General features: G+C 51.3%; 1 protein-coding gene across 4 annotated transcripts; it reads left to right on the top strand.

The window, feature by feature from the left end:
- On the top strand, nucleotides 1-21,491 carry SERBP1 (SERPINE1 mRNA binding protein 1). Of its 4 annotated transcripts, none has more exons than XM_071565167.1 (10): nucleotides 1-492; nucleotides 4,317-4,482; nucleotides 6,803-6,940; nucleotides 7,082-7,153; nucleotides 8,317-8,391; nucleotides 10,430-10,607; nucleotides 13,836-13,883; nucleotides 16,626-16,799; nucleotides 18,587-18,625; nucleotides 20,828-21,491. In XM_071565167.1, the coding sequence occupies exons 1-10, from the start codon at nucleotides 123-125 to the stop codon at nucleotides 20,882-20,884; spliced, it is 1,317 nt and encodes a 438-aa protein (XP_071421268.1). In that variant the 5' UTR covers nucleotides 1-122; the 3' UTR covers nucleotides 20,885-21,491. The 4 variants fall into 4 exon arrangements, with proteins under 4 accessions (XP_071421268.1, XP_071421267.1, XP_071421270.1 ...); XM_071565166.1 differs by having other exon boundaries at nucleotides 7,058-7,153; XM_071565169.1 differs by lacking the exon at nucleotides 13,836-13,883 and having other exon boundaries at nucleotides 2-492.
- The last annotated feature ends 5,786 nt before the right edge of the window (nucleotides 21,492-27,277 follow it).

Here is a 27,277-nt window from a genome sequence, read left to right as displayed (position 1 = left end):
CGGATGTGCCCGCGCCGGAAGAGAAGCGCGCCTGGCCGGGGCCCGCCATCTTGTGCGGCAGCGAGCAGGGCGCGGGGGGGCCGGTTGTATCCGCGCAGGATCCCGCCGTCGGGGGGCCCATCATGCCGGGACACCTGCAGGAGGGCTTCGGGTGCGTCGTCACCAACCGCTTCGACCAGCTCTTCGATGATGAGTCCGACCCCTTCGAGGTGCTGCGCGCGGCGGAGAGCCGGAGGAAGGAGAGCGGCGGAGGTGGCGGCGGTGGAGGGAGCCAGGCGGGCGGCGGCGGGGCCCGTGGGCCGGCGGGAGCGCAGAGCGGCTCGTCGGGTGGGCCCGGAGGAGCGGGGCAGGCCGGCGGCGGAGCGGGCAGCGCGGCCAAGCAGCTGCGTAGGGAGTCGCAGAAGGAGCGCAAGAACCCGCTGCCGCCCTTCGCCGGTGGGGACCGCCGCGAGGATGGAGGGGGACAGCCCGGAGCGCCGCTGCGGAAGGAGGGTGAGCGAGGACGGGAGCACGGACCGCACAAAGGGCCTCGGGCAGCGCCGGGCCGGGCTGGGCCGCACGTGGGGCCGCGCATGGCGGAGCCGCCCGGGGGTCCGGCCCGGGGTCCCTCACGGCGGTCCGGCTGGGGATCCGGCCCGGGGTCTCCTCCTGGGGGTCCGGCATGGGGATCCGGCCCGGGGTTCCTCCTGGGGGTCCGGCATGGGGGTCCCCTCCTCGGGGTCCGGCCTGGGGGTCTTTCTCGGGGGTCCCGCCTGGTGATCCGGCTTAGGGTTCCCTCCCGGGGGTCCGGCCCGGGGTCTCCTCCTGGGGGTCCGGCATGGGGGTCCGGCCCAGGGTCCCCTCCCGGGGTTCCTCCTGGGGGTCCGGCCTGGGGGTCTTTCTCGGGGGTCCCTCCTAGTGATCCGGCTTAGGGTTCCCTCTCGGGGGTCCGGCCCGGGGTCCCTCACGGCGGTCCGGCATGGGGATCCGGCCCGGAGTCCCCCCCTGGGGGTCCGGCATGGGGGTCCCCTCCTCGGGGGTCTCTCTTTCGAGGTCAGTCCTGGGGGTCCCTCTCAGGGTTCCTCCTCGGGGTCCGGCCTGGAGGTCTTTCTCGGGGGTCCCTCCCGGGGGTCCCGGCCTGGGGTTCCCTCTTTAGGTCCTTCTTGGGAGTCCCGGCCCGGGGTCCCTTCCCGGGGGTCTCTCTCGGGGTCACTCCTTGGGGTCCCTCTCAGGGTTCCTCCTCCGGGTCCGGCCTGGGGGTCCCTCCAGGGAGTCCGGCCCGGGGTCTCTCCTGGGGTCCCTCCTGGTGATCCAGCTCGAGGTCCCGGCCCGGGGTTTCTCTCGAGGTCCCTCCTGGGGGTCCCTCCCGGGAGTCCCCCCCTGGGGTCCGGCCCGGCCAGCGGGAGGTTCAGGAGCAGTCCCGGCCCCCCCCGCCCCGCGTGTGCCCCGCGCAAAATGGAGTCGAGTCGGGCGTGCGGGGCTGGTGAGCTCCATCAAGGTGCGGGATCGTGCGGTGCTTCGGGCCGGGGCAGACCGTGAGGACCGTCCCTTTCCACCCCCTGCCATGGGCAGGGACACCTTCCATAGCCCAGGGTGTTCCAACCTGGCCTGGGACACTTCCAGGGCTGGGGCAGCCACAGCTTCTCTGTCCACCCTCCCAGCCAGGAATTCCTTCCATAGATCCCATCTGAACCAGCACGTGGCATCTTGGAATCGTTTGGGTTGGGAAGGAGCTCAGAGCTCCTCTCATTCCACCCCCGTGCCACGTGCAGGAACCTTCCACCAGGCCTGAGTGCTCCAAACCCCTCCGGCCTGGCATCCCCAACTTGAATCCTGTTTTCAGTGGCCCAAAGGCTTTAACAGAATATCTGACAGTCCTTGGGCTTTCCTAAACCCGTTTGGGTCATTCTCCCGAGGAACAATCTCGATACCGTTCATCTGCACCTCTTCATATATTCAAATTGCTCCTATGAATTCTCAGCCATGGTTGGGTTAACCCCTAAGACATCCCACACGGGAAAGTTTGGAAAAAAGCAATGCAAGTGTAAATGGGTGAAGGGAACGCGGTGTGGGCAGAGCAGGGGGTGGGACAGGGCCCCGCGTGCAGGGGATGGATGTGGGCACATGGCGAGCGGTACCGCCCCAACTCCGGCGCTCCTCAGGTGGATTCAGTGGAATCCTGGAAATGCATCCAAGTGTGGTGACGGGCGGGGGATGTGGGGAATGAGGGAATAACGTGTTAACTGCGGGTAAAACGAGCTTTGCAGAATTCCTGATGTTACATGGAAACATCTTAATGCTTCACCATTCACTTTGCATAATGTTTCTCCACTGTGTTTTGTGCTTTTCGAGAAACAAATAGTTTTAATATACTTGTTTTGGAAACTGGGTCTTCTAAACGTTATTTGAGAACGCCCTGTGAGAAGACACATTTAGGAACTATGTTACAATACTCTTTGTTTGCGTATCTCTCGTTCTTTAACACTCGAGAGTGTTTCTGTGTGAGGGATGCAGGGATCTGTCCCGAGTCACAGTTGGCTGAGCCAGTGTCCTCTGGAGTGCCGGTCCGGCGCAGGATTGGGGTGTTGTCCCCCACGAGGTACCCCTGGAACGTGGCAGTGCCTTTGGAGGGCACGGAGGGCTCTGGGCAGGGCTGGCAGGCCGCGTGTGCCTCCCGGTTTGCCCCTCTTGTTTTGGAGAACAGTGTGAAAGATAAACATTTTCGTGGCTTATTATAGTAGTGAGGCAGAGAAAGTCGGGGCTGCTGTTGCAGCGGTGGCTGCGGGGCAGTGTCATCAACAAACTCACTCTCCAGTTTGAAAATGTCTATTTTTGTGTGTGGCTGTTTCGGCAGTTCTGGCATGAGAAAGGTGCTCGGTGCCAAGGTCTGTTTCCTGTGTGAATGTATTTAAAACTCCTGCCCTGCTCCATGAAGCTGTAGGTGGTTTGACTGGTGAGTTAGCAGATCAAAGCCCGGTGATACTGAGAAATAACCCGTATTTTGGGTTAGGCTTCAGCAGAGCCGGGTTTGCTGAGCGCAGGGCGTTGAAGTGGAAATTCAGCAGCCGTGGCTGCTCCGTTGTTCCAGTTCTGCAGCATGCCTGCTCCTCTCCCTGCTTCCCAGGGAATGCCTGTCCTCCTTGGAGAGCCCTTTCCCAAGTGCAGGCTGGGGAGTTTAACCCCTTGTTTCCTCAGGGAGTCAGGAATGCTGCTCAGACTCTGGATGTCATGCAGACTGTCACATTAAGTGGTTTGTGAGGTGAGGGAGACGTTGTTCATCTGGGTGTGTTGGCTTGGATATCATTACAACTGCAGCTTCTGTGGCCCCACCCAAATTGGACATTGCTTGTTAAGCAGGAACTTAGTTGCTTAAAAAAGTTTAAAAATTAGCTTTTAATTTAAAGCTTGCTCATAATTCTTGAGCTGGTGTTTTGGCAAGAAAAGGGTATAACAAAGCAGCAATGTGTTTGTGCAGATCTTTGTAAAGAAGAGTAAACAAGGCCTTTCACATGAGTGGCAAAGAAAACTGTGTTAGGTCCTTCAGGTGGCTTAGTGAAGAAGAGGGTGCCCACGGGAGGTTTTATTTGAAATAAAACCCCTTCCAGAAGGGCTGGGGAGGCAGGAAGGGCACAGGGCAGCTCCGTGGCACAGGATTCTTCAGCTATTTTAAGCAGTGCACAAGGAAGAGAATCTTTGTCAGGGAATGTGTGTTGGACTGGGAGGATCTGTGTGGATGGGGACACCAGTTAGTGACTGACCTGCAGTGCTGGGGGGCAAGTGGCACTTGCAGGTACAGGTGAACCTGCCTGGGTTGTACTGCACCCAAAAGAGTTTCCAAGAACAGAATCCCAGGTTTAGGGTGGGAAAAGCCTTCAGGATCAGGTCCAGCCTTTAGAACAGCACAGGGCTGACTGTCCCAGGGCCCAGTGAGGTGATGCTCACTTTGTTCTGGTGTTGATGACAATAAAATGCACTTGCTTGACCTGAAAAAAGCCTTTCAGAGAGAGAGAAATAATAAAACCATTTTGTTTCCCTTGATCCTTGTTTGAAAGCCAACCCTGTAATTTCAGCATGGATTACTAATGTTTTTGAACACAATTTGAAATCCTGAGTAAAATTGTGAGTAAGAGGAGGGAGATGCTCCAGAGTGGCTGTTTCATGGAGGTGGAGTTGCTCAGGTTATTGGAATCCAGACTCGGATCCCGGGTTGTTGGAGGGCGCTGGGTGGGGGTCGGTATCTCCCGGGCCAGCCCCACATTCCGTTGATGTGCTTGCCTGATGTTTCAGGGATAAGGAGGATCCCCACATTCCGTTGATGTGCTTGCCTGATGTTTCAGGGATAAGGAGGATTGGCAGGAGGCCTGACCAGCAGCAGCAGCAGCAGCAGCAGCAGGGGGAAGGCAAACCCATCGACCGGAGACCGGAGCGACGACCTCCGCGGGAGCGCCGCTTCGAGAAACCCGCCGAGGACAAGGGAGAAGGGGGAGAGTTCTCTGTCGATAAGTAAGAGTTGTGCCTGCAGGAGAGGGAGCTGTCCTGCCTCCTGCTGCTGAGCTAAAACAGCTGACTGAATCAAAGTTAAAGTGATTAACCTTTTTGTCAGGCACGAGAAGAACAGATGATAACACTTCTCTTTCCTTTTCCATGATTTTGTTCAGGCTGGGAGGGATCTACATGAGTAGTTTCATAGGTGTTGTAGCTGAAATTGTGGTTTAAATCAAGATATCCACCATATCTCTCTACATCTTTAGCAGATAGCTCAGGAAAGGAGCTCAAGTGTAGCTGTTTCCTGCAGGATGAGATTTTTTTTTGTTGTCACAGCTGTGGCTTTAATCTCTAGAGCTGAGTCAGAGCCAGCAGGAGTTTGTCCATGGAGGTGTTTACACCTTGGCTGCAGTGGCTCCAGACCTGGAAGTGGTGAAACATCTTAGAGCAACAGGAGGCTTAAAGTGTCTCAAGTGCCATGAAGGATCCAGAATTCAAGTAATGTTCAGATTCTAAAATTCTGGTAGCCAAGGTTAAAATCCTTCTAAAAGTAAGTTAAATGAATGTGAGTTAATCTGAAATGGTATCAGTTATTTATGTAACAGAATACAAACACTGCATTTTGGAATTTATTGCCAGAAGATGCAAACAAACAATAATCCTGAGGATTTGTTTCCAGATCCTAAAATCATGGAATCACAGAATGGTTTGGGTGGGAAGGGACCTTGAAGATGATTCAGTTCCAACCTCCTGCCATGGGCAGGGAACCTTCCACTGTCCCAGGTTGCTCCAAGTCCCATCCAGCCTGGCCTTGGACACTTCCAGGGAGGGAGAGTACAAGTGGCTTTTTCGAAATCACAGCTTTGACTCAGTTACAGAGGAAAAATAAGTGAATAAATTCTCAATTTATAAATTCTCAATCTCTGTAACTCCCTGAAGGGAAGTTCTGGCCAGGTGGGGGTTGGTCTCTTCTCCCAGGCACTCAGCAATAGGATAAGGGGGCACGATGGGCTCAAGCTCTGCCAGGGGAAATTGAAGTTGGAGAGCAGAAAAAATCCTTTGCAAAGAGAGTGCTCAGGGATTGGAATGGGCTGCCCAGACAGGGGGTGGATTCGCCATCCCTGGAGGTTTTTCAGCTGAGCTTGGCCGTGGCACTGAGTGCCATGATCTGGTAAAGGGAGTGGAGTTGGACCAAGGGTTGGACTCGATGATCTCGGAGGTCTTTTCCAACCCAATCCATTCTATGATTCTATGGATGTGGCACTGAGTGAGAATCCACCACATCTTGGTCCAACCATGTCTTGATCCAACCCTCCTGTGATCACCAGCCCAGGGCACTGTGTGATAATCCACATCTTGATCCAACCCTACTGTGATCACCAGCCCAGGGCACTGAGTGAGAATCCACCATGTCTTGATCCAACCCCACTGTGATCACCAGCCCAGGGCACTGAGTGAGAATCCACCATGTCTTGATCCAACCCTACTATGATCACCAGCCCAGAGCACTGTGTGATAATCCACATCTTGATCCAACCCTACTGTGATCACCAGACCAGGGCACTGTGTGATAATCCACATCTTGATCCAACCCTACTGTGATCACCAGCCCAGAGCACTGTGTGATAATCCACATCTTGATCCAACCCTACTGTGATCACCAGCCCAGGGCACTGAGTGAGAATCCACCATGTCTTGATCCAACCCTACTGTGATCACCAGCCCAGGGCACTGTGTGATAATCCACATCTTGATCCAACCCTACTGTGATCACCAGCCCAGGGCACTGAGTGAGAATCCACCATGTCTTGATCCAACCCTACTGTGATCACCAGCCCAGGGCACTGAGTGAGAATCCACCATGTCTTGATCCAACCCTACTATGATCACCAGCCCAGGGCACTGAGTGAGAATCCACCATGTCTTGATCCAACCCTACTATGATCACCAGCCCAGGGCACTGAGTGAGAGTCCACATCTTGATCCAACCCTACTGTGATCACCAGCCTGAGTGAAAATCTACCATGTCTTGATCCAACCCTACTGTGATCACCAGCCTGAGTGAGAATCCACATCTTGATCCAACCCTACTATGATCACCAGCCCAGGGCACTGTGTGATAATCCACATCTTGATCCAACCCTACTATGATCACCAGCCCAGGGCACTCCGTGCCCTGGGCTGGTGATCACAGTGGGGTTGGATCAAGGGTTGGACTTGCTGATCTTGCAGGTCTTTTCCAACCCAATCCATTCTGTGATTCAAAGAGGATGAGGGCAGTAAAAGCCACGCTGTGTGTTGGGGGGTGACTCACTGATGTTTGTGTGTCCCATGGCAGGCCCATCATTGACAGACCCATGCGAGGCCGTGGTGGACTGGGCCGGGGCCGCGGGCGCGGCCGCGGGATGGGCCGAGGAGATGGGTTTGATTCCCGCGGCAAGCGGGAGTTTGACAGACACAGTGGCAGCGATAGATCGTAAGTCTTTAACTTTTTCTAGAAGGTTTGGCTGTTCTTTTAGAGTTCTTGCACAATTGCAAATTGCTGTTTGACTTTCTGTGGCCGGACATTATGATGTTAACTCAGTTTTGTTAGTTCTGTTTCACATTCACATTTCAGCGGCCTAAAGCACGAGGACAAGCGCGGTGGCAGCGGCTCACACAACTGGGGGACTGTCAAGGATGAGCTCACGTGAGTGCCTTGTCCCTGTCCCCTCAGCTGTTGGCACAGGGTTACCCAGGGCCTGCAGAATGCACAGATTACCTGCCTTTTTGCCTTAGATTTTGATAATTTTCCTGGGTTGAGCTGGCAAAACTCCAACTGTCCAGGACAGAGTGAACAGGGTTCCTCCTTCCCCCTCAACCAGCCAAGGGAAAAAGAAGAGGGAGAGGAAAGAAGAACCTTCAAAACCAGGTTTATGCTGGAACTAACTACATGTATTTATACAGAAAGGAGAAAATTAAGAGGAAACTACAATATAACACACACTTACACAGGTTACATATATATAACAAGGAATAACTTCCCACTCCCCAATTAATACAAAGCAAAGTCTATTACAGTAGATCTGTAAGTACTCTGAGAGACACATAGCAAGAAACAGAAAGAGTAACAACAGAAATGTTTCTATTCCCTGAATGCAAACAAAATGCAAGCAGGGGCAGGAGCAAGGCCTGCTTCAAGACAGAGGCTGGATCACATCTGGCTTGTACCTCGGCCATGGCAGAACTGACCAAGCCACTCCCACACAGTGGATTTCACACCCTTTGAGATGATGTAGTGTGGTATGGAATACAATATTATTGGCTGGAAGAAGTCAGCTGTTAGCTAGCTCAGTCCAGCTTAAATCAGCTGACAATCCTAGGCCTAGCTGAACTTTAAAACCTAAATTTAGGCCCACCTGGCCAAACCCAGAACAGCTTCAGCAGAATTAAAACACGAGCAGTTTCTTGGCTTCAGTGTGAAGTTGGAATTTTGGGGAGGTTTGGAATGGGAGGTTCCTGTGCTGGTCTTTGAACAATTCTTTTACTAGAAATAGAGCAGTTTATTTTTAACAATTTTGATCAGGTACATGCTTTTTATATTACAAAAATTCAAGTGTTGCATTGAAACCTCTTTTTAATACCCAAGTCCATTTTGTGGCAGAGGGACAGGGGGTGGCTGTTGGGAGGGGCTCAAGGAATTGTTGGGGGGGCTGTTAGTTGGGTGAAAAACATAGAATTTAAAAGGCACAGAGAGCACCAGTCCTTAATAAAAGAGTAAATCCACTGTAGATCTTGACTGTTAATCTCACGTGGCTTTAAAGAGGGATGAAGTTGTAAAAAAGCCCAAACTCCACCGTTGTGTGATTGCAGTGAGTTGGATCAGTCAGCTGTAACTGAGGAAACGCCAGAGGGAGAGGAGCATCCGCCTGCTGATTCTGAAAATAAGTGAGTGCCACCCCTCTTTGTGTTCTTTGCCTGCTCCAGAGGTGCTGCTGCTTTGTCTTTAACCTCTGCTATTTGTTCCCACATCAGTTTTGCCAGTTCAGGTCATCAGTCCATGATCCACAGTGCTGCTGAACCACTGCCTCAAAAATTGTTGTCTTGAAACTGTTCCTTGGTGCCCTGCAGGCTCTTGGGTCACTTTCAGGTTTATTTACTGGGGCTTGGGATTGCAGCTCCTGATTCCAAATCCCAAAGCACCTCTGCTCAGAACCGAGTACAACCACGAGGCAAAAGGGACAAAATGCCAGTGGGAGGCAGAGTTTTTAATCTTAGGTTTGCAAAACAGCTTTGAGGCTGTTGCTGGGCTGTGGGGAAAGGTCCTGTCTCCCCTTCTGCAGCCTCTGTGTGTGCAGGCAGCTCTCAGAGTTCCCTGGATCTCTTCCCATTTCATTTGGACACTGTTGCAGAAGGAACCAGGGACTGGATGAATGAAAGAGTAACCAGAGAAACACAACCAGTGTTACTGATACTGAGTTGATGGTAAAACACGATACAATTCTTATGGTAGAGTAATACAACCAAATGTTGTGTTTTAATGAGGAATGTGCTTTATAGTGGATTCAAAGAAATGGCAGATGGGTAAGACAGAATTTTTAAATACTTGTTTGCACAAGATTTCTAATGTGGAGTTTGCTGTACCTTGATTTTCTCACTAATTACAACTAAAGAGGTGCAGTTACTGTCTGAACATAAGAAATGGATTGAGTTTAACTGAAAAAATACTAAATGTACTTATTCTCCAAGGCTGGGATCAGAGATTAAGGTCATTTTTAAGGACTTGGAGCTTGGGCATTGGTCAGAAAATGCAGGCTAGCTAGTCCTTTAGAATTTTCTATGTATTGGGAATCTGGATATGTTAAATTTGCTCTGTCTACAGTATTTCCTGGATCTTCAGTAGTAGAAGTGCCTTGTTGGACCAGATACTGACCCTTCTGTGTGCAGAGCAGTTACCTGCACAACCCTGCAGGCTCTTTGTGTGGTTTTGCTCTCCTGAAATCTGCAGAAAATGCTCAGTTTCAAGCACAGAACATCCGTTGCAATGACCAGTTGTCTTTACAGAGAAGCATCTTTATTTTTTAAGATGCCTGACTGGTTTGGTGTGGGTCTCTGCCCTCAGTGTTCCAGCAGAATTACAGGATGTTTCACTCCTGCAACTTTGCCTTGAACAAAACACATTCTGTTTCCATACCATCAAAAATCACAGTGAGAAAAGAAATAGAGCAATTCTGATATAAAACCTCTGCATTGTTATATCAAAATTAATTGCAACCACATGAAGAATTTGAGGCTTCCATGATGTTTTTGCTGCACTAGTTTTCTATAAATCAGAATTTTAGCTGCATAAACACACTGAAAGGTGGCCAGAAGTTGATATCCTCTGTGTCTGGAACATGAGCTGTTATTGGGCATAGTGGTTGTGTGTTTTACTTAAAAATAGCAGAAGGCAGAGGTGATGTGTCTCACAAGTTGGTTGCATGCTGCTGGTTTTCTGTTACCTGAACACAAAAAATGTTTGAATAATTGCCTTTGGTTGAACTCTCCAAGTCTGATCAAATTCTATTTAAAAAAAAAAATTAAAAGCTTGAAAACTGGTAAGAAAAAGTTGTCACTGCCTTGAGTGATCATGAGAGATGTGTCTCAAAAAGGAGGGAGGAAGATCCACACGTGTCCATTGCAGGAGCTGGTCTCTCATATTTATAAATAAAACTGCCACTAATGAGAATGGATGGCATGGGCAGTTTAACATTCTGCTGTGCTCACTATTTAGTTGCTCACAGGTGGCAGTAAGTAAATTTTTTGGCACTCTGGCTGAAGGAGATGGATTTTCCTGTGGTGGAGGTGGGTTTGCACACATACATCTCTGAGTTCTAAATACTTAACAAATGTATATTTATAATCTGCCAATTAGCAACTGATTTTGAAGTTGTATTTAGAGCATCATTTCCAAGCCATGCTCACCATATCCCTGCCTTTACCACAGGGAGAATGAGGTTGAAGAAGTTAAGGAAGAAGGCCCCAAGGAAATGACCCTGGACGAGTGGAAAGCCATTCAGAGCAAGGACCGTGCAAAAGTCGAGTTCAACATCCGCAAACCAAACGAGGGGGCTGATGGACAGTGGAAAAAAGGATTTGTTCTCCACAAGTCAAAGAGTGAGGAGGTAAAGTGGCTCTCTGTGCTGGTGGCACCCACTCTGTGAAGGCTTTGTTGACTGGTGTGCCTTCCTGGGAGTGCCTGCTCTGCTCTGTGGGGGCCTGACCTGCACGGGAAGGGCATAGAGAGGGACCAGCACAGGAGGAATTCTGCAGGAGCTCAGGGGCCATTCTGGCTGTGCCTGGGTTTGGGTGAGCTGTGCCTTGGGCTGGGCTGCAGTTGGGTGAGCCTGGCAACTGCTGCACCCTGTGGAAGAACTGCCTCTTGGTGGGCATTTTAGAGAAAGGTGGTAAAGTTTTCTCGTTAAAAAAGAAAACTTAATGCTGTTTAGCATCTCTGTTAAGCAGTACACAAATTTATGGTGCTTGCTGAACACAATGTTTGATAGTTTGTGTCTCAGAGACCTTAATGCCTCAGCTGTGTAGCTTAAATTTCTAGCGTGGGTGTCCTCTCATTCTGTGCTACATGGACAAGATTTAGGGAAACCAGTTGAAATACATTTGTGTGTTTCAGTGAGACTCAACATGGTTGCTGTGGAATGGTTTTTAAATCATAGTTTCTCAAGCACACTCATGTCAGGCATTGCAAAATGTTAATTATTCCATTCCAAGGGTGGCAAGGGGAGATGTACAAGAGAGGGAAGTACTGAGAGCTGGTTTGTAATGCAGGGCTGTGTTAAGCTTTGGTTTTAATCTTTGTTTTTAACACTCTGTAATATGTTAAGGAGCTCACTTAAAGGAATTGGTGGCTGCAGCTTTGGGTATGGATGGCTCTGACTCCTTTGAAGTAACTGGATAATGTGTAATACTCTGCTTGGTCTCCTAATTTATATTCTGCTTTTTCACACCTTGCTGGGTTTTGCCCTCTGAGCTGGGGAATGGCACAGATGGGGAGGCACTTCCCAGCTTTCCAACAAAAACTCCATTTCTGTTCTCATTGAACTCATTCTGAGTTTATTTGTCACAATCTGGTTATTTTCTTGTGTGAGAAAGTTCATTCCTTTAAATCATTGCATGTCTCTGTTTTCCTTAAGGAGTTCAGTGAAGTGTTCACTAAATGCTGTTTGCTCTGGCTCCTGTAGAAAAGGGAATTTAAGTTATTGTTGTGTATTAAATATTTATGTACTTTACCAAGATTTACTAAACCTGCAGTCCTTCAAGTTCCCTCAATCTTTCTGAATCAGGTTTAGTTGACATTTAATCAGCTGAGGACAGTCTGTTTTAACATGAGCCTGTGTGATAATATCAGATGATGATACTCAGGAGTGATTGAGAAGCTGGAAAGATCCATAGTGCATTTTCCTTTAGAAAACTGAATCAATACTTGAAGAAAAAAAGAAGGAAATAACCCCAATGAACAGACAAAACCAAACCAATGAGAATAAACAAATTACTTTCATGGAAGAACTGACATAATTAGTAGATTGTTCTGTTTGAGAGGGTAAGTTCTCTTCAGATAAATAAGTTGGGTATTTTTAGCCCTGTCACATAAGAAGTTACAGCCTCTTGCTGCCTAAGCCTGAAAGTGAGGTATTAACAAATGTGCCTTTCAATTTAGGTGCTTTTAGCCTGCTTTGTTGTCTGTCCAGCAGATGTGTCTCCCCATCTCACTTAGCCATTGTTCCCTCATCCCGTGGGAAGCAGTGAGGGGATTTTCTCTCGGGATTATGGGAGAACAGCTCCATAATACGGGCATTAGGAAAGCCTTTGCTGCAGCTCCTTTGTGAGCACCTTTGGAAGGTGGAATGTGTAGAAAACATGCTGATCACCTGCTGTTTCCTCTCTTTGTCCTCCTGGACTTACTTAGAGTCAAGAAATTCAGGTTGCTCTGCGGTTTCTGGGATTCTTACTGGTAAGAGAGGTGATGTGTGGAAGTGATTTGGTTTTGGTAAATTCTGGTTTTCAGCCCCAAATCTCCTGTATTCTTAGGGCTGAAAACCACTGTATGTCCCAGTAGGTTTTCTCAGAAATTTGAAGTGTTGTGATGAGCTCCCTCACTGCTGTAGGTTGAGAAGTACTGGGAGGTTGCTCGAGGAGTCTGTGGGAAAAGGGAGGATGAGGATCTAGTGCTGTTCATCTTCCTTAGTCCTGGGAGAGAATTCTCCTCTTCCTCCTCTCTGAGGGGTGAAGTGCTTGACCCTGTCCTGAGGTCTTTCCTCTTTTTCACTTTGTCTCTGCAGTTACTAAATGTGATGCCTTGGATAAAATAAGTTTTCAATATTGTCTCAGACTCTTGCTGGTTTATTCTGAAATCTGTGGGCATTGGCAGCCCTGGTCTAATGAGCCTCTTTCCAGGAGACAGGGTTGTGCCATGAGAGAGACATCCTGTGTTCATCTTCTCTGCAGCTGGTTTAGGGCTTGAGTCTTTAATTTCTACCAAAAAACCCCCAAACAACCAGGAAGCAGTTTCATTGTGGACAGATCTTAAAATTTATTCCAACATTGGAGGCAGGTCTTAAAATTTATTCCAACATTGGAATCAGGACTCCTGGCAAGACCAGTACACTAACAATCATTTCCTCTCTCTGAACCTGCTGTATCTTTTCTCTGTGTCTTCAAAGCTTCTCACTAATTCTTAGAGGAGGTTGCACTGGGAGACTGAGAAGTCTTGGGAAGGACTAGTTCATCCCCTCAGAGCTGGGAGGAGTGACTCGAGTGCAGGCTCTGCAGGAAGCTTTTCCATTAACAGTGATCTGAACATCCCACTCTTCCCTGCCCATCTCCACTTGGTGCTGCAGACCAGGCTGCATGTGTGGTCTGTGCCAGGGCTGCAGCAGCTCCTGGGGAGCCTTTCTGGTGTCCCCCTGCGCTCTCTCTTGTCCCCACTCTGTGGCGCATCCTCTGATCTCTGGTGCTTGCACAGCTCCCTCTCGCTGCTCTGCTCCTCCTGTGCCCGGGGACACCTGTGCCCGGGGACACCTGTGCCCGGGGACACCTGTGCCCGGGGACACCTGTGCCCAGTGACACCTGTGCCCGGGGACGTCGGTGCCCGGGGACGTCGGTGCCCGGGGACACCTGTGCCCGGGGACGTCAGTACCCAGTGACACCTCTGCCCGGGGACGTCGGTGCCCGGGGACGTCGGTGCCCAGGGCCATCGGTGTCCAGTGCCACCTGTGCCCAGCCACTTGGTGTGACCTTGTTACCTGTTGTTTCTGTGTGTAGTGAGTCTCATCTCTCCCTTTTGTTTTCTCCCTTTGTTCCTTTTGTCACTGGGGCGTGGACACTCCTTCCACCAGACAAAGGCGATGACAGAAATGCAGGGGAGTCTGCTGGATTCCAATGAGGTACTGACCCTTTCTCTCTCGCTGGTGGTTCCTGTGTTGGCATGAGCCCCTGCAGAAGGCAAGGTTTGCAGAGGGAAAACCCACCAACAGGGAGGATACAAGTGGATTCCACATGGAGCTTTCTGTCCATGCCTGTTGTCTCTCTGTGCACAGCACCCATCATGATTCTTCCCTTTGCTCCTCATCCACCTGGTTTCAAACTTTACCAGAAAAGCTTCTGTCATGAGTCTCTTCATTTTCTTTGTTGCTGCTGTTTTTCCACCTCTCACTGTCTGCTTTGGCCCTCGTGGCTTGTCCTCAATTTTTGACAGCCTTCCCCAAGGCCCTTAAAGGCAGCACTGGGTATGAGATCAGAGCACTTGAGAGTTGCCAATCCACAGGAATTAAATGTTTCCAAAGGTTATTCAGGATGAGCAATTTGTTCAGTGTGTCTCTTGTCACCTCAGTGATGGAAGAGGCTCAGGACTGTGTGCCAGGTCTTTTGTTGGTGTTCTAAATACCTTTAGTTACTCTGGGTAGAGAAATCATCAGGTTACATGTGGAATTTGCTGTTTGTTGGTTCAGTGGTTGAAATTGTGAAAATAGAGTGGGTTTTGGTGAACTTCAGTGATTTGTTCTAAAGCAAAAACAGCCTAGGGAAGGAAATGCACAGAATCACTCTACAAATCCATTCATATTATCACTCAGAAAAGAGAATGTCACGTGGCTACTGGTAGTTGAAAATAGAATCTCAGTCCCCTGCAGTGATTAAAGCTGTAGATAAAAAAATTAAGTGATAAAGGAATAAAAAGTGTAACTAATGTGACTGTTTTACAAAGTGCTGATGTACTTTGGTTTGAGGAGTGCCTTGTCAGGCTGAAGTGTGAAATTACTTTTGTCTGGAAAACAGCTGCTCAGACAAACTTCCTGAGGTTGGCAAAGAGATCTCTGGGGGAAGGGTGTGCAATTAAATCTGTAGATCAGGAGTGGGGTGGGGACCAGTTGTTACATGGACTCCATCCCAGTGGAATGTGTTAAAGCAGCATGGGGGGTATTTGTTGTGCCTAATTAAGCTGGAGAGAGACTCTTTATAAAGCCCTGGAGTGACTGGACAGGGGGAATCGGTTCCCAGTGCCAGAGGGCAGGGATAGGTGGGATATTGGGAAGGAATTCCTGGCTGGGAGGGTGGGCAGGCCCTGGCACAGGTGCCCAGAGAAGCTGTGGCTGCCCCATCCCTGGGAGTGTCCCAGGCCAGGCTGGACAGGGCTTGGAGCACCCTGGGCTGGTGAGAGGTGTCCCTGCCCATGGCAGGGGTGGCACTGGAGGGGCTTTAAGATCCTTTTAGCCCAGACCATTCTGTGGTGATGCCATGAAATAGCAGTGCCCTGCACTGCAGGATTTGGGGGCGCAAATACAGAGCTGGGCAGGGAGAGGGATCGTGGCTCTGTCCATAGCAGTGCTTGTGTCTGACTCACGGGATCCCTGACAGCAGCTTGGACTCCAGACCTCTCCCTCCCTTGGCAGCCTTGTGGAGGCTCCACAAATGGTAATTAAAGGGTACAGAGCTTAATTGCACAATGTGTTGCCTTTGAAAGTCACAATGTCGTGTAACTACACCCGAAAAGTAAATTGGGGTTGGGAGGTTTGAGCTTGCACGTGGCACTTGTGTAGGGACACCAACAAGGGGCAGTTGCTGTGCCAGGAGTTGGGGGTTAAGGGGAAAGAAAACTTGGTGTGTTGTCATGTTTCTAAAACAGGATGGTTGGACCTTCTGATAGGCAGAGTTTTAGATTCTGGGTATCATCCTAAGTGCCATAAACTGACTTGAGCATGGAAAAATTACGTGTACAAGATAGGGAAAAATAATTGCTTTTAAACCACTTGGCTGAGTTCAGCGTGTAATTGAAATACTCAAATGTGCTGAATAATAACATTGATGGGGTTTGATGAAACTCTTGGGAGAATCTCTTGTCCCTGAGGCTCAGGTTTCCCACTGAATGCACTGGGAACAAACCAGGTGTTGGAAAAGAGTGGAATGAATTGATAGAACCAGGACGTTTTTCAGGATACAAAATGAGAATTGTTGGAACATGAGGATCTGCACTGGCTTGGTGATAGTCAGTTTGGTCTTGGATAAGCCTAATGTTCCTCTGATGGGATTCCAGGAAGAATTTCTTCTTGGAAGGGGTGGTCAGGCACTGGCAGGGGCTGCCCAGGGAGGTTTGGAGTGCCCAGCCCTGGAGGTGCCCAAGGCAGGACTGGCCGTGGCACTCAGTGCTCTGGGCTGGGGGACAGGGTGGGCATCGGGCACAGGGTGGGCTCCATGGGCTGGAAGGGCTTTGCCAAGGTGGGCATTGGGCACAGGGTGGACTCCATGGGCTGGGAGGGCTTTGCCAAGGTGGGCATTGGGCACAGGGTGGGCTCCATGGGCTGGGAGGGCTTTGCCAAGGTGGGCATCGGGCACAGGGTGGGCTCCATGGGCTGGGAGGGCTTTGCCAAGGTGGGCATCAGGCACAGGGTGGGCTCCATGGGCTGGGAGGGCTTTTCCAGCCTCAGGGATTCTGTGAACTCCTGAATTCTCTTGGAAATGCAAATACCTTTGCTCAGGTGCTGGTTTGATGCCTGTGTGGAGTTTCATGGTGTGCAAGTTTCTTGGCTCTCTCAGGGCGGCGGGTGCTGAGTTTCCCAGTGGGATTGGAGGCGAAGGAAGCAGGAAGGTGTGGGTTGGATACTCCCCCTGCTCACGGAGCCCCCTCGTTGCAGGCCCACGCTGAGGACTCTGTGATGGATCACCATTTCCGCAAACCTGCCAACGACATCACGTCCCAGCTGGAGATCAACTTTGGTGACCTGGGCCGCCCCGGGCGCGGCGGCAGAGGGGGCCGGGGGGGCCGGGGGCGCGGCGGCAGGGCCAGCCGTGGGGGCAGGACTGACAAGGTGAGTGAGCTGCCTCCTTCCCCCCCTGCCTCCTTCCCCCCCTGCCTCCTTCCCCCCCTGCCTCCTTCCCCCCCTGCCTCCTTCCCCCCCTGCCTCCTTCCCCCCCTGCCTCCTTCCCCCCCTGCCTCCTTCCCCCCCTGCCTCCTTCCCCCCCTGCCTCCTTCCCCCCCTGCCTCCTTCCCCCCCTGCCTCCTTCCCCCCCTGCCTCCTTCCCCCCCTGCCTCCTTCCCCCCCTGCCTCCTTCCCCCCCTGCCTCCTTCCCCCCCTGCCTCCTTCCCCCCCTGCCTCCTTCCCCCCCTGCCTCCTTCCCCCCTGCCTCCTTCCCCCCCTGCCTCCTTCCCCCCCGCCTCCTTCCCCCCCGCCTCCTTCCCCCCCGCCTCCTTCCCCCCCGCCTCCTTCCCCCCCTGCCTCCTTCCCCCCTGCCTCCTTCCCCCCTGCCTCCTTCCCCCCTGCCTCCTTCCCCCCTGCCTCCTTCCCCCCTGCCTCCTTCCCCCCTGCCTCCTTCCCCCCTGCCTCCTTCCCCCCTGCCTCCTTCCCCCCTGCCTCCTGTCCCCCTGCCTCCTGTCCCCCTGCCTCCTGGGGGTTCCTCTGGGTGCCTGCCCTGCTCAGGGGGAGCTGCTCTGGCAACAAACACATCTCAAAGCCAACTGGAGTGTCTTTTCTTACCTGTTGGCTTTAAACTGGGTTATGGGATGCTGGGGCAGCATTGGCATTAAACACACAAAAAGGGAGGGTGGGGAGTACCTGAAGGGAGGTTATACCCAAGGGGGCTTGGTCTCTTCTCCCAGGCACTCAGCAATAGGACAAGGGGGCACGATGGGCTCAAGCTCTGCCAGGGGAAATTCAAGTTGGAAATCAGGAAGAAATTCTTTGCAGAGAGAGTGCTCAGGGATTGGAATGGGCTGCCCAGAGAGGGGGTGGATTCCCCATCCCTGGAGTTTTTTAAGCTGAGCTTGGCCGTGGCACTGAGTGCCATGATCTGGTAAAGGGACTGGAGTTGGACCAAGGGTTGGACTTGATGATCTCAGAGGTCTTTTCCAACCCAATCAATTCTATGATTTTATGAGTAGGTTGGATTAAAAAAAGCACCTGTCTTTGTGTCTGAACCTAAAAAATGAGTTTGCAGGATGGACAGATCTGAATGTACCATGAGCTGCCTCAGTTTGTCCCAGAGCAGAACCCCAAGTGCTGGAGTGGTTATTTTCAGACACAGCCAGGACACTTTCTGTGCATTGGGACCTGTTGGGGGTGACAGGCTGGTTTCACAGCAGGATGTCATACCTTGAATTTGAGGAATTTAGATTTTTTTTCTTGTGGAAATAGACTCACTGTTGGTTTTTTTCTCTAACCTGCATTATTTTTTTTCCTCCTCTGGTGCTGAAGCACTGAGGTAGTACCCAGGAAAAGTACTGACTGGTTTGGGAAAGAATATATGAAGTGTAGCTACAGAGAAATTTTGATGTAATATGGATCAGTTATTTGGCTTAAAGGCATCTAATCAAATTGTTACTGATTAGAAAAGGAGCTCAGTCTGTGCTGTGGCTTCACACAGACCAGACTTGCTCTTTTTTTTGTGTCTTCTAGAAGAGACAGCCTTTTTTTCTTCCAAGTTTTAGCCTTATTAGTTGGGAAACTCCCTCCTGATGCCAATATAAAAGTATTTTAAGGATTTGAAGTTAAACAGTGGTGGTTTGCTCTGAGTTGTTTAATACTTTTCAAGAGTGCTGTCATAAAGTAGTTCAAAGCTTTTCCACACCTGATTTTCTGTTGTCTTTGCTTCCTTGCAGTTGGTTAAGGAGTTTGACGTGATCCACACGCCCAACCAGGTTGGTGATCTCTGCTCTTGTGTTCCCTGTAGTTAAGGACCAAAACTCCCCCTTTTATTTTCCTGTTGTGTTGTTCTTGTGAGCAACAGGAGATGCTGAGGCTGTGTCTTAAAACCCTGCTATTACTTTTTCATTCTGATTTGGGGCCCACAGAGAGCCTTAGCTGGGCAAGACAGAGGCTCTACAGAATCCTAGTCTTGCCCATAGGTGTAGATGCAACTTTATTGGAATGGTTTAAATGTGTTTCCTGATAAATTAATATCCTGATAGGAAATCCCACTCTAGTGACTCTCTACTCTTCTCATCCATATCCCTTATGGACAAAGTGAAGAGTATCCTAAAATACTTAATTTCTGCACTTCACTGCAGCAGTGGCTTTTGGATGTGGTTCAGAGCCTTTTAAAAGACTCTTGGGCAGTACTGAACTGATTCCTGGCTCATGTATGAATTTTTAGGGTTAGGTTAGCCCAGAAATTCAGTGTATGAACATTTGGGTTGAGGCTTGGGAGAATTAAACGTGGCAAACTCAGTTTGTGCTGCAAACAGGCCTTTGGTGTAACACTTGGGTCCTGTCCCTCAGTAGGGGCTGGTGGCTGTGCCAGGAGGATGGCACGAGCCCACAGGTGACAGTCTGTGCCAGTGGGATGGCACGAGCCCACAGGTGACAGCTGTGCCAGGAGGATGGCACGAGCCCACAGGTGACAGCTGTGCCAGGAGGATGGCACGAGCCCACAGGTGACAGCTGTGCCAGTGGGATGGCACGAGCCTACAGGTGACAGTCTGTGCCAGGAGGATGGCACGAGCCCACAGGTGACAGTCTGTGCCAGTGGGATGGCACGAGCCCACAGGTGACAATCTGTGCCAGGAGGATGGCACGAGCCCACAGGTGACAGTCTGTGCCAGGAGGATGGCACGAGCCCACAGGTGACAGTCTGTGCCAGTGGGATGGCACGAGCCCACAGGTGACAGTCTGTGCCAGTGGGATGGCACGAGGCCACAGGTGACAGTCTGTGCCAGGAGGATGGCACGAGCCCACAGGTGACAGTCTGTGCCAGTAGGGTGGCACGAGCCCACAGGTGACAGCTGTGCCAGGAGGATGGCACGAGCCCACAGGTGACAGCTGTGCCAGGAGGATGGCACGAGCCCACAGGTGACAGCTGTGCCAGTGGGATGGCACGAGCCCACAGGTGACAGTCTGTGCCAGTGGGATGGCACGAGCCCACAGGTGACAGTCTGTGCCAGGAGGATGGCACGAGCCCACAGGTGACAGTCTGTGCCAGGAGGATGGCACGAGCCCACAGGTGACAGTCTGTGCCAGTGGGATGGCACGAGCCCACAGGTGACAATCTGTGCCAGTAGGGTGGCACGAGCCCACAGGTGACAGTCTGTGCCTGTAGGGTGGCACGAGCCCACAGGTGACAGTCTGTGCCAGTGGGATGGCACGAGCCCACAGGTGACAGTCTGTGCCTGGAGGATGGCACGAGCCCACAGGTGACAGCTGTGCCAGGAGGATGGCACGAGCCCACAGGTGACAGCTGTGCCAGGAGGATGGCACGAGGCCACAGGTGACAGTCTGTGCCTGTAGGATGGCACGAGCCCACAGGTGACAGTCTGTGCCAGGAGGATGGCACGAGCCCACAGGTGACAGTCTGTGCCAGGAGGATGGCACGAGCCCACAGGTGACAGTCTGTGCCAGGAGGATGGCACGAGCCCACAGGTGACAGTCTGTGCCAGGAGGATGGCACGAGCCCACAGGTGATAGGCCAAATTAGCTCAGTTGGTTCAAACTTGGTTCTAACAATGCCAAGGTCATGGGTTCAATCCCCTGTGTGGGCCATTGACTTAAGGGTTGGACTCGATGATCTTTGTGGGTCCTTCCAACTCAGAATAGTCTGTGAGTCTGTGACAGTCTGCCCTTGGCAGGGGTGGAACTGGGTGGTCTTCAGGGCCCTTCCAGCCCAAACCATTCCAGGATTCTCTGATGGAAAGAGTTGCACTTGGAATGTTGTGCAGTAACGATGTGCAAGCACAGCCTGCTTGGCTACAGTTCCCCTTCAGATGGCTCTGATTCCAAAAGGAGTGTGAGAGGCTTTCTGGTCCCTGGAATAGATGGCACCAGCTGCTTTTGTGGTTTGTGCAGCCCCCAACTCCTCTTGCTGTGCCCCTCAAACCAGGGTGGTAACTCTGCTGTTTCTCTTGCAGTCAAGTGCTTCTGCTCCTGACGTAGATGACCCAGAGGCTTTCCCAGCTCTGTCCTAAACTGGATGTCATAAGCCAACCCTGCCCTGGTCGGGCCCTCCTCTCCGAGGCTTGCATGCTTAAGGATCCTAAAACAACTAAGAAATTTAAACAAAACAAAAAAAAACAAAAAAAAGAGACTGTCATTCATACCATTCACACCTAAAGACTGAATTTTATCTGTTTTGAAAATGAACTTCTCTCGCTACACAGAAGCAACAATATGGTAGTCAGTTTTGTATTTAGAAATGTAATGGTAGCAGGGATGTTTTCATAATTTTTTCAGAGATTATGCATTCTTCATGGATACTTTTTTGTATTGCTGCTTGAAAATATGCGTTTCCAAACTTGAAATATAGGTGTGAACAGTGTGTACCAGTTAAAAGCTTTCCCTTCATTTGTGTTCATTTTTTAATTCAGGATTTTAGACTTTGCCCTCCTGACTCCAAAATGGGTTTTAATTATTGCACACTATTCCCATTTCCTTAATTCCTGTTTAGCAGGTTTTTCTCAGCCCATGGTCTTTTGGAATATGTGGAATATGAATTAGGACTGTTAGTGCTGTATGGAATTAACTCCTGGAGTGCTTTAGTTTTAATGCTTGATTTCAAACATGGAAAAACAGACATTTTTCATCTCTGTTGGGTAGTTTGTTTACACAAAATCTTTATACAAAATTGATACCAGATACTTGAAATCAGGATTCAAAGCACATTGGTTTATAGTTCAATACCTGTATTGATCCAGCAATGGTGTGTGTGGGTAACTGGTCTGAAAACCAGGTTTTTAAAATTAATGTATCCCACCTTTCACTCACCCTTCTGACCTTCATTCCCTCCTCCTCCCCTCAACAGAACAAGATGCTTTGTTGGCAAAAACAAAAGAGTTTTTAAATTACCTTTGCTTTTTTTTTCAGAGGATACCCCAAGGTTGGGGTGATCCCTGTGCTGAGATACCCCGAGATTGGGGTGGTCCCTGTCCTGGGATACCCTGAGACTGGGGTGATCCCTGTGCTGGGGTACCCTGACATTGGGGTGATCCCTGTGCTGGGGTACCCTGACATTGGGGTGATCTCTGTGCTGGGATACCCCGAGGTTGGGGTGGTCCCTGTCCTGGGATACCCCGAGATTGGGGTGATCTCTGTGCTGGGATACCCTGACATTGGGGTGATCCCTGTGCTGGGATACCCCGAGGTTGGGGTGATCCCTGTGCTGGGATACCCCGAGGTTGGGGTGATCCCTGTGCTGGGATACCCCGAGGTTGGGGTGATCCCTGTGCTGGGATACCCCGAGGTTGGGGTGATCCCTGTGCTGGGATACCCCGAGGTTGGGGTGATCCCTGTGCTGGGATACCCCGAGGTTGGGGTGGTCCCTGTGCTGGGATACCCCGAGGCTGGGGTGATCCCTGTGCTGGGATACCCCGACGTTGGGGTGGTCCCTGTGCTGGGATACCCCGAGGTTGGGGTGGTCCCTGTCCTGGGATACCCTGAGACTGGGATGATCCCTGTGCTGGGATACCCCGACATTGTGGTGGTCCCTGTGCTGGGATACCCCAAGATTGGGGTGGTCCCTGTGCTGGGATACCCCGAGGTTGGGGTGGTCCCTGTGCTGGGATACCCCGACATTGGGGTGGTCCCTGCTGTGGGCCCATAGTCCAGGTGGGCTCCAGGTGGGATGTGGGAAGGAGCAGCACAGTGGCTGGCACAGGTGCATCAGTACCTGCTGTGCTCCCAGCACTGCTCCCAGGGCTCCTGGGGAGGAGGCCCAGGCTGGGCTGGCTCTGGCAGGAGGGGTTTTTGGCTCTTCTTCCAGGTGGGGACATGGCACAACACAACAAAAACTACAAAGCAAAGCCCCAACACTTCAGCTCTCCATCAGAATTCAGCTCTGGCTGGTGCAGTGCTCGAGATCTGCTTGGTAGATCACCAGTGAATGTTTTCTGAGTGATTGTAGGAAACCCCTTCTCCCCCCACCGACATTTGCTGTAGGTTTAATTTCATCCCTGTGAGCAGGAGAGTCACCACTTGAGTACACAAAAGGAGCTGAGCAAATGACTAAGACAGAGGATTTCTTAGGGTTTTTATCTGCAGCATTTGTTAGGAGATTAGGAACAGATTTCCCACTTTATTTCATGTTTTACTCTTGGACAGCTTAGAACATATTTGTAGTTTCTTAACTAGGTAGAAAACTAAAGGTAACACCCTATTTTTTTAGAAACTGTACAGGACTGGCAGGAAGTGTTGGAGACCTTAGAACATGAAATCCCAACATCCTCAGCTGTGGTGTCAGTGGCTGGCTTGCTTTTCCTGAGCCATTTTCTACAAGAGCTTGTGTTGTGATCCACTGTGACTATCATTGCTGTGGTTGTTCAGTGCACTCACCTGTATTTAAAGCCCAAGGTGTGAGGGGCAGGCAAGTTTCCAAACAGGGGGATCACATCTCTTGGTTCAGCTCTCCTGACCTTGCCCTCAGCACGGGGCAGGTCCAACAGGGGGTGGTTCCTCTTCCCTCTCCTGCTGTGGTTTGGTGGGGTGTGTTGCAGTTCCAGCACTGGGGACACCTTGGATAACAGAACTAATGACTTTATGCAGAAACACTTAGAGCAAAGCTTTCTTTGGGTCATAAACCTTCCCCAAACTCTGTATTTGCCATTCCAGTTGCCACTCAGCTTTTTCCCAGATGATTTCTGGGCAGGGCTTGGGCCCTGCAAGGTGAGTTCAGCCAGCAGCTTTCCCTCCTCCTGCTGTGGAGCATAAAGCAGATCCCAAACATCACCTCACATGTGATTTTCAAGACAGCTTGTACTTACAATTGGTCCTTCTGCTCTTCTGACAGATGTAAATTTGCCTCTTTCAGTCCATATTTGTGTCAAGAACTAAAACTGTGAACATTTATCTTCGATATTGGTGGGTGTTAACTGAAATAAAGGTTTATTTTCATGCTCTTTTAAAAAATGTCCTGAAAACACATGGAAATGGAACCCCTTAGGTTGAAATGTCTCATGAAGGTTCTGCCTCAGGAGTTCCAGCCTGCCTGTGGTGGTGCCCAGGCATTCCCATTCCCAGGATGGACTTTGCCTTGGGAAAACATCTCCCCACTACCCTTTTTATGACTAATGAGCTTGTCTTAGGAACATTTTCTGTCCTCTTCCCTGCTGCTTCTGCTGTCACACCAAAGGTAGAGAACTAGATCGTTGAAAATCTGATCCATTGGAAAAGATGCCAGCAGGAAAAGCTGGAAAACACACGGTGCAAATTGGCTTTGGAATGGAATGAGGGCAGGGTTTGAGCATGAAAGTTCCTTGTCCAGCTGGAAGGCCACGGGTGCTGGGAGGGACAAGGGTGATGAACCAGTGCAAGGGTTGGTTGTGTGTGAGAAAGGACATGAACCCTTCTGGAATGGCTGAAATCCGTGGGAATACCTGGTGGCTGCAGTTGGAGGAGCTGAGACCACCCTGAGCTGTCACTGCCCACAGAGATGGGTTAGTGGAGCCACACCTGGTTTAATGAAAACAGGACTGGGACCTAAAGCTGCCACTTCAGCACGTGCCAACCTGCTGCTCTCCTGGAACCATTCCAAGGACCATGCTGGGTTCCTGCTGTGCTGTGGGGCTGCTCTGCCATCCCCAGGGAGCAGGGCTGGGTGTCCCAGGCAGGGTCACTGAGGTGGGCACTGCCCTGGGAGAGCCAAACCTCATGTTCCTGCTGGGCAGGGTGACCTCACTGGGGGGAAAACAGTTCCTTTGCCCTCACTGGGAGACTTGGGGTCTACTGGGAGACTTCCAGGTCAGTTATAAAAGTCTGAGCATTGTCCTACTAATGGTTCTGTTTCTTGGAGAAACACCTGCTGTGAAGCCCCACGTGGAAGGTTATCTGGAGACTTGCAGAGCAAGGAGAAGGTGGACTCCAGTGTTCTCTTGGTATGTTGAAGATCAACATGCAGAAGTAGATGAATGACAAAATGCTGCTTTTCTAAAAAATCCCACCTTTTTTGGCATCTAATCTGCCTTTCCAGGTATCTGATCTGGTTGTGTGCAGCCAGTTGAGGTGCTGGCTTGTGATGCCCAGCCAGAATCCTCTTGCCAGGGTGGTTCCCAGGTGGGGTGTAAAGAGCAGGAAACTGGAGTTTCTTGTCTTGAATGTTTGCCTTGGAGTGACCCCCAGGCAGTTGCCAGGCTGGGAGGTGTCTGTGCCAGGCTGGAGACCAAACCTCGGAATCAGCCACTGGACTCAAAAGGCAAAATGACTGAGCTGGTATTTGGCAAAACCTCCTGCATTTTGTGTAGCTGATGGTGTGAGTGGGCTCTGAGAACCCACCAGTGGAAGGTGTCCCTGGCCTTGGCAGGCAGTTGGATCAGATGCACTTTAAAGGTCTCTTCCAACCCAGACTGTTCTGCTGCTGCTGTGCCGAGCAGGGAGTTGGACCTGATCCTTCTGGGTCTGTTCCAACTTGAAATCCTTGATGACACCTTCAAAGGAGGAAAACAGATGTGGCCACTCGAGGTGTGGCTGTCACATGTGAGCAGTGCCTCCCTCGTATGGCTGGTGATGGATATTCCATGTTGGTGTGGAGCAGGAACACCATCAGCTCGCTGGGAGTCATCCAGGAGAGGAGCTGGGCTGGCACTGGTTGGGGACAGTCTGGTGTGACCAAGGCTGTCAGCACTGCCCAAACGTGGGAGTATTCCTGGAGTTACCACCAGGAGTCCTTGAGTGTTGGATCCTCACTGCAGGGCCATCACAGCACCCACTGCTGAGGGAGGATCTTATTTCCCTGGCACAGCCCAGCCTGGGTGGAGGGAAGAGATAAATGTGGGACTTTTTTTACTACAGTTTGAATTGGCACATGCCTGGGTGTGTTTGGGTTTGTACTCACAGACTGCAGAGTGTCTGTTCCATGTCAAGGGCAGGGACAAGGCTTTGTCCTGAGGAAGGGCCTGAGGGTGTGTGGCAGTCACAGGACAAACTTGAACAGGAGGGAGGTGTTTTGGGGTCAGGTGGCCATTGCTGCTCACCTGCCTTTTTGTACAGCACTTCCTTTTAACAGCAGATCCCAAGTCCCAGGGTTGAAACCTTATCCCAAAGCATAATTGGGAACTAAATTCCTGGTGACTGCCTGAGCAGGGCTGGTTGCAGAGCTGCTGTGGAGCCTCCTCACACGTGGCTTTATTGGGAGCTGCAGATCAAACCCTGCCTGCTGTGACACCCACTTGGAAGTGTGGGTGGAATGGGGTGTCTGTCACCTGCCCTGGGAATGGACAGCTGCCCTGAGCTGCATCCCAGTGGGCACATCCCCCTCTGGAGCGAGGGGCTCTGTCCTGTGTCTTTTCTGGCACGTCTGGGAATCGTTTTCCTCCCATGCAGAGTTTCTGCTGTGCCCGTGGTGAGCTCCAGCCACGTGGGCAGCGAGGAGTGTTCCCATCCTCCAGCGACTGCTGAGCTTCCTGGCAGGAGGAATAAGCTTTGCCATGGAAGGAGAAGGATCCCAGGGTGGAATCCCGAGGTGGGGCTGCCCAGTGGCTGTGGGTTCTGCAGGTCCTGGAGCACCCACCTCCATCCCAGACACACTCTGTGCTGTGCAGGAGCCCTCGAGTGTGTGCTCTGGTGGGTTGTGAGCCCACCAGACTGGCACACTGTGCTGCTGCTTCTCCTCATGCCATGTTTCCCCACAGCCTTTCCCTCTGCTCTGGGAAAGCAGTGACCTGGGCTGGCTTCAGTTTCCTTCTGTTCCTTGTCCCCAAAAAGCTGCTTTCAGGAGGAGAATCACAGGCTCTGCCTGCAGGCTCTGCTTACCAAACACGGAACCATCAAGCCAGATTGGACAGGGCTTGGAGCAACCTGGGAGAGTGGAAGGTGTCCCTGGCCATGGTACAGGATGGGACTGGATCATCCTCAGGGTCCCTTCCAACCCCAACCAGTGTGGGATTCCATGTCTCAGCAGGGCACTGGGGCTGGGTTCTTTGGGGAGCCTGTGGGTGTCCAGAGGGAGCAGGAAGGGAATGTTGTGCTGGATTCCTGGGCATGGAAGGGAAGTGCACAGAGGTTGCTGCAAACTGAGCACAAAGAGAGCTGGTGCTGAGTTTCACATTCCTAACAAGCCTTAAAGCTCCTGTGCACAAACATTGCCATGGACCCCGTGGCCTGCAGGGCTGGTGTCACAGGCTGGATGGAGCTGAGTGGTGGGAATCAGCCTGGCCTTGAACATGGCAGTGCTGCTGGGGGCCTCCTGGAGGGGCAACACAGCCAAAACTGGAATGAAATCGGGGAACAGGCCAACAGAGATCCCTCAAACCTGCCCTTGGTTTCCCTTGTCTGTCCACACACAAGGCAGTGGGGACAGCCCAGTGCTGGGGGATGAGCCTCAGGGTGCAGGTGCATCTCTGTCCCAGCTCTGCCAGGAGACCTTTGCTGTTCTG

The sequence above is a fragment of the Pithys albifrons genome, chromosome 10 (assembly GCF_047495875.1).
Source record: "Pithys albifrons albifrons isolate INPA30051 chromosome 10, PitAlb_v1, whole genome shotgun sequence".
Taxonomy (NCBI): domain Eukaryota; kingdom Metazoa; phylum Chordata; class Aves; order Passeriformes; family Thamnophilidae; genus Pithys; species Pithys albifrons.
Note: the sequence above shows the minus strand (reverse complement) of the source record. Positions and strands in the feature narration are given on the sequence as shown.

Bases quoted from the DNA above. Each gene is read 5' to 3' on its own strand.
- SERBP1 (XM_071565166.1), top strand. From the start codon at position 123: ATGCCGGGACACCTGCAGGAGGGCTTCGGGTGCGTCGTCACCAACCGC. The intron at 493-4,316 runs GTGAGCGAGGAC...CTGATGTTTCAG, and splicing joins AGCGCCGCTGCGGAAGGAGG to GGATAAGGAGGATTGGCAGG. The intron at 6,941-7,057 runs GTAAGTCTTTAA...CAGTTTTGTTAG, and splicing joins CACAGTGGCAGCGATAGATC to TTCTGTTTCACATTCACATT.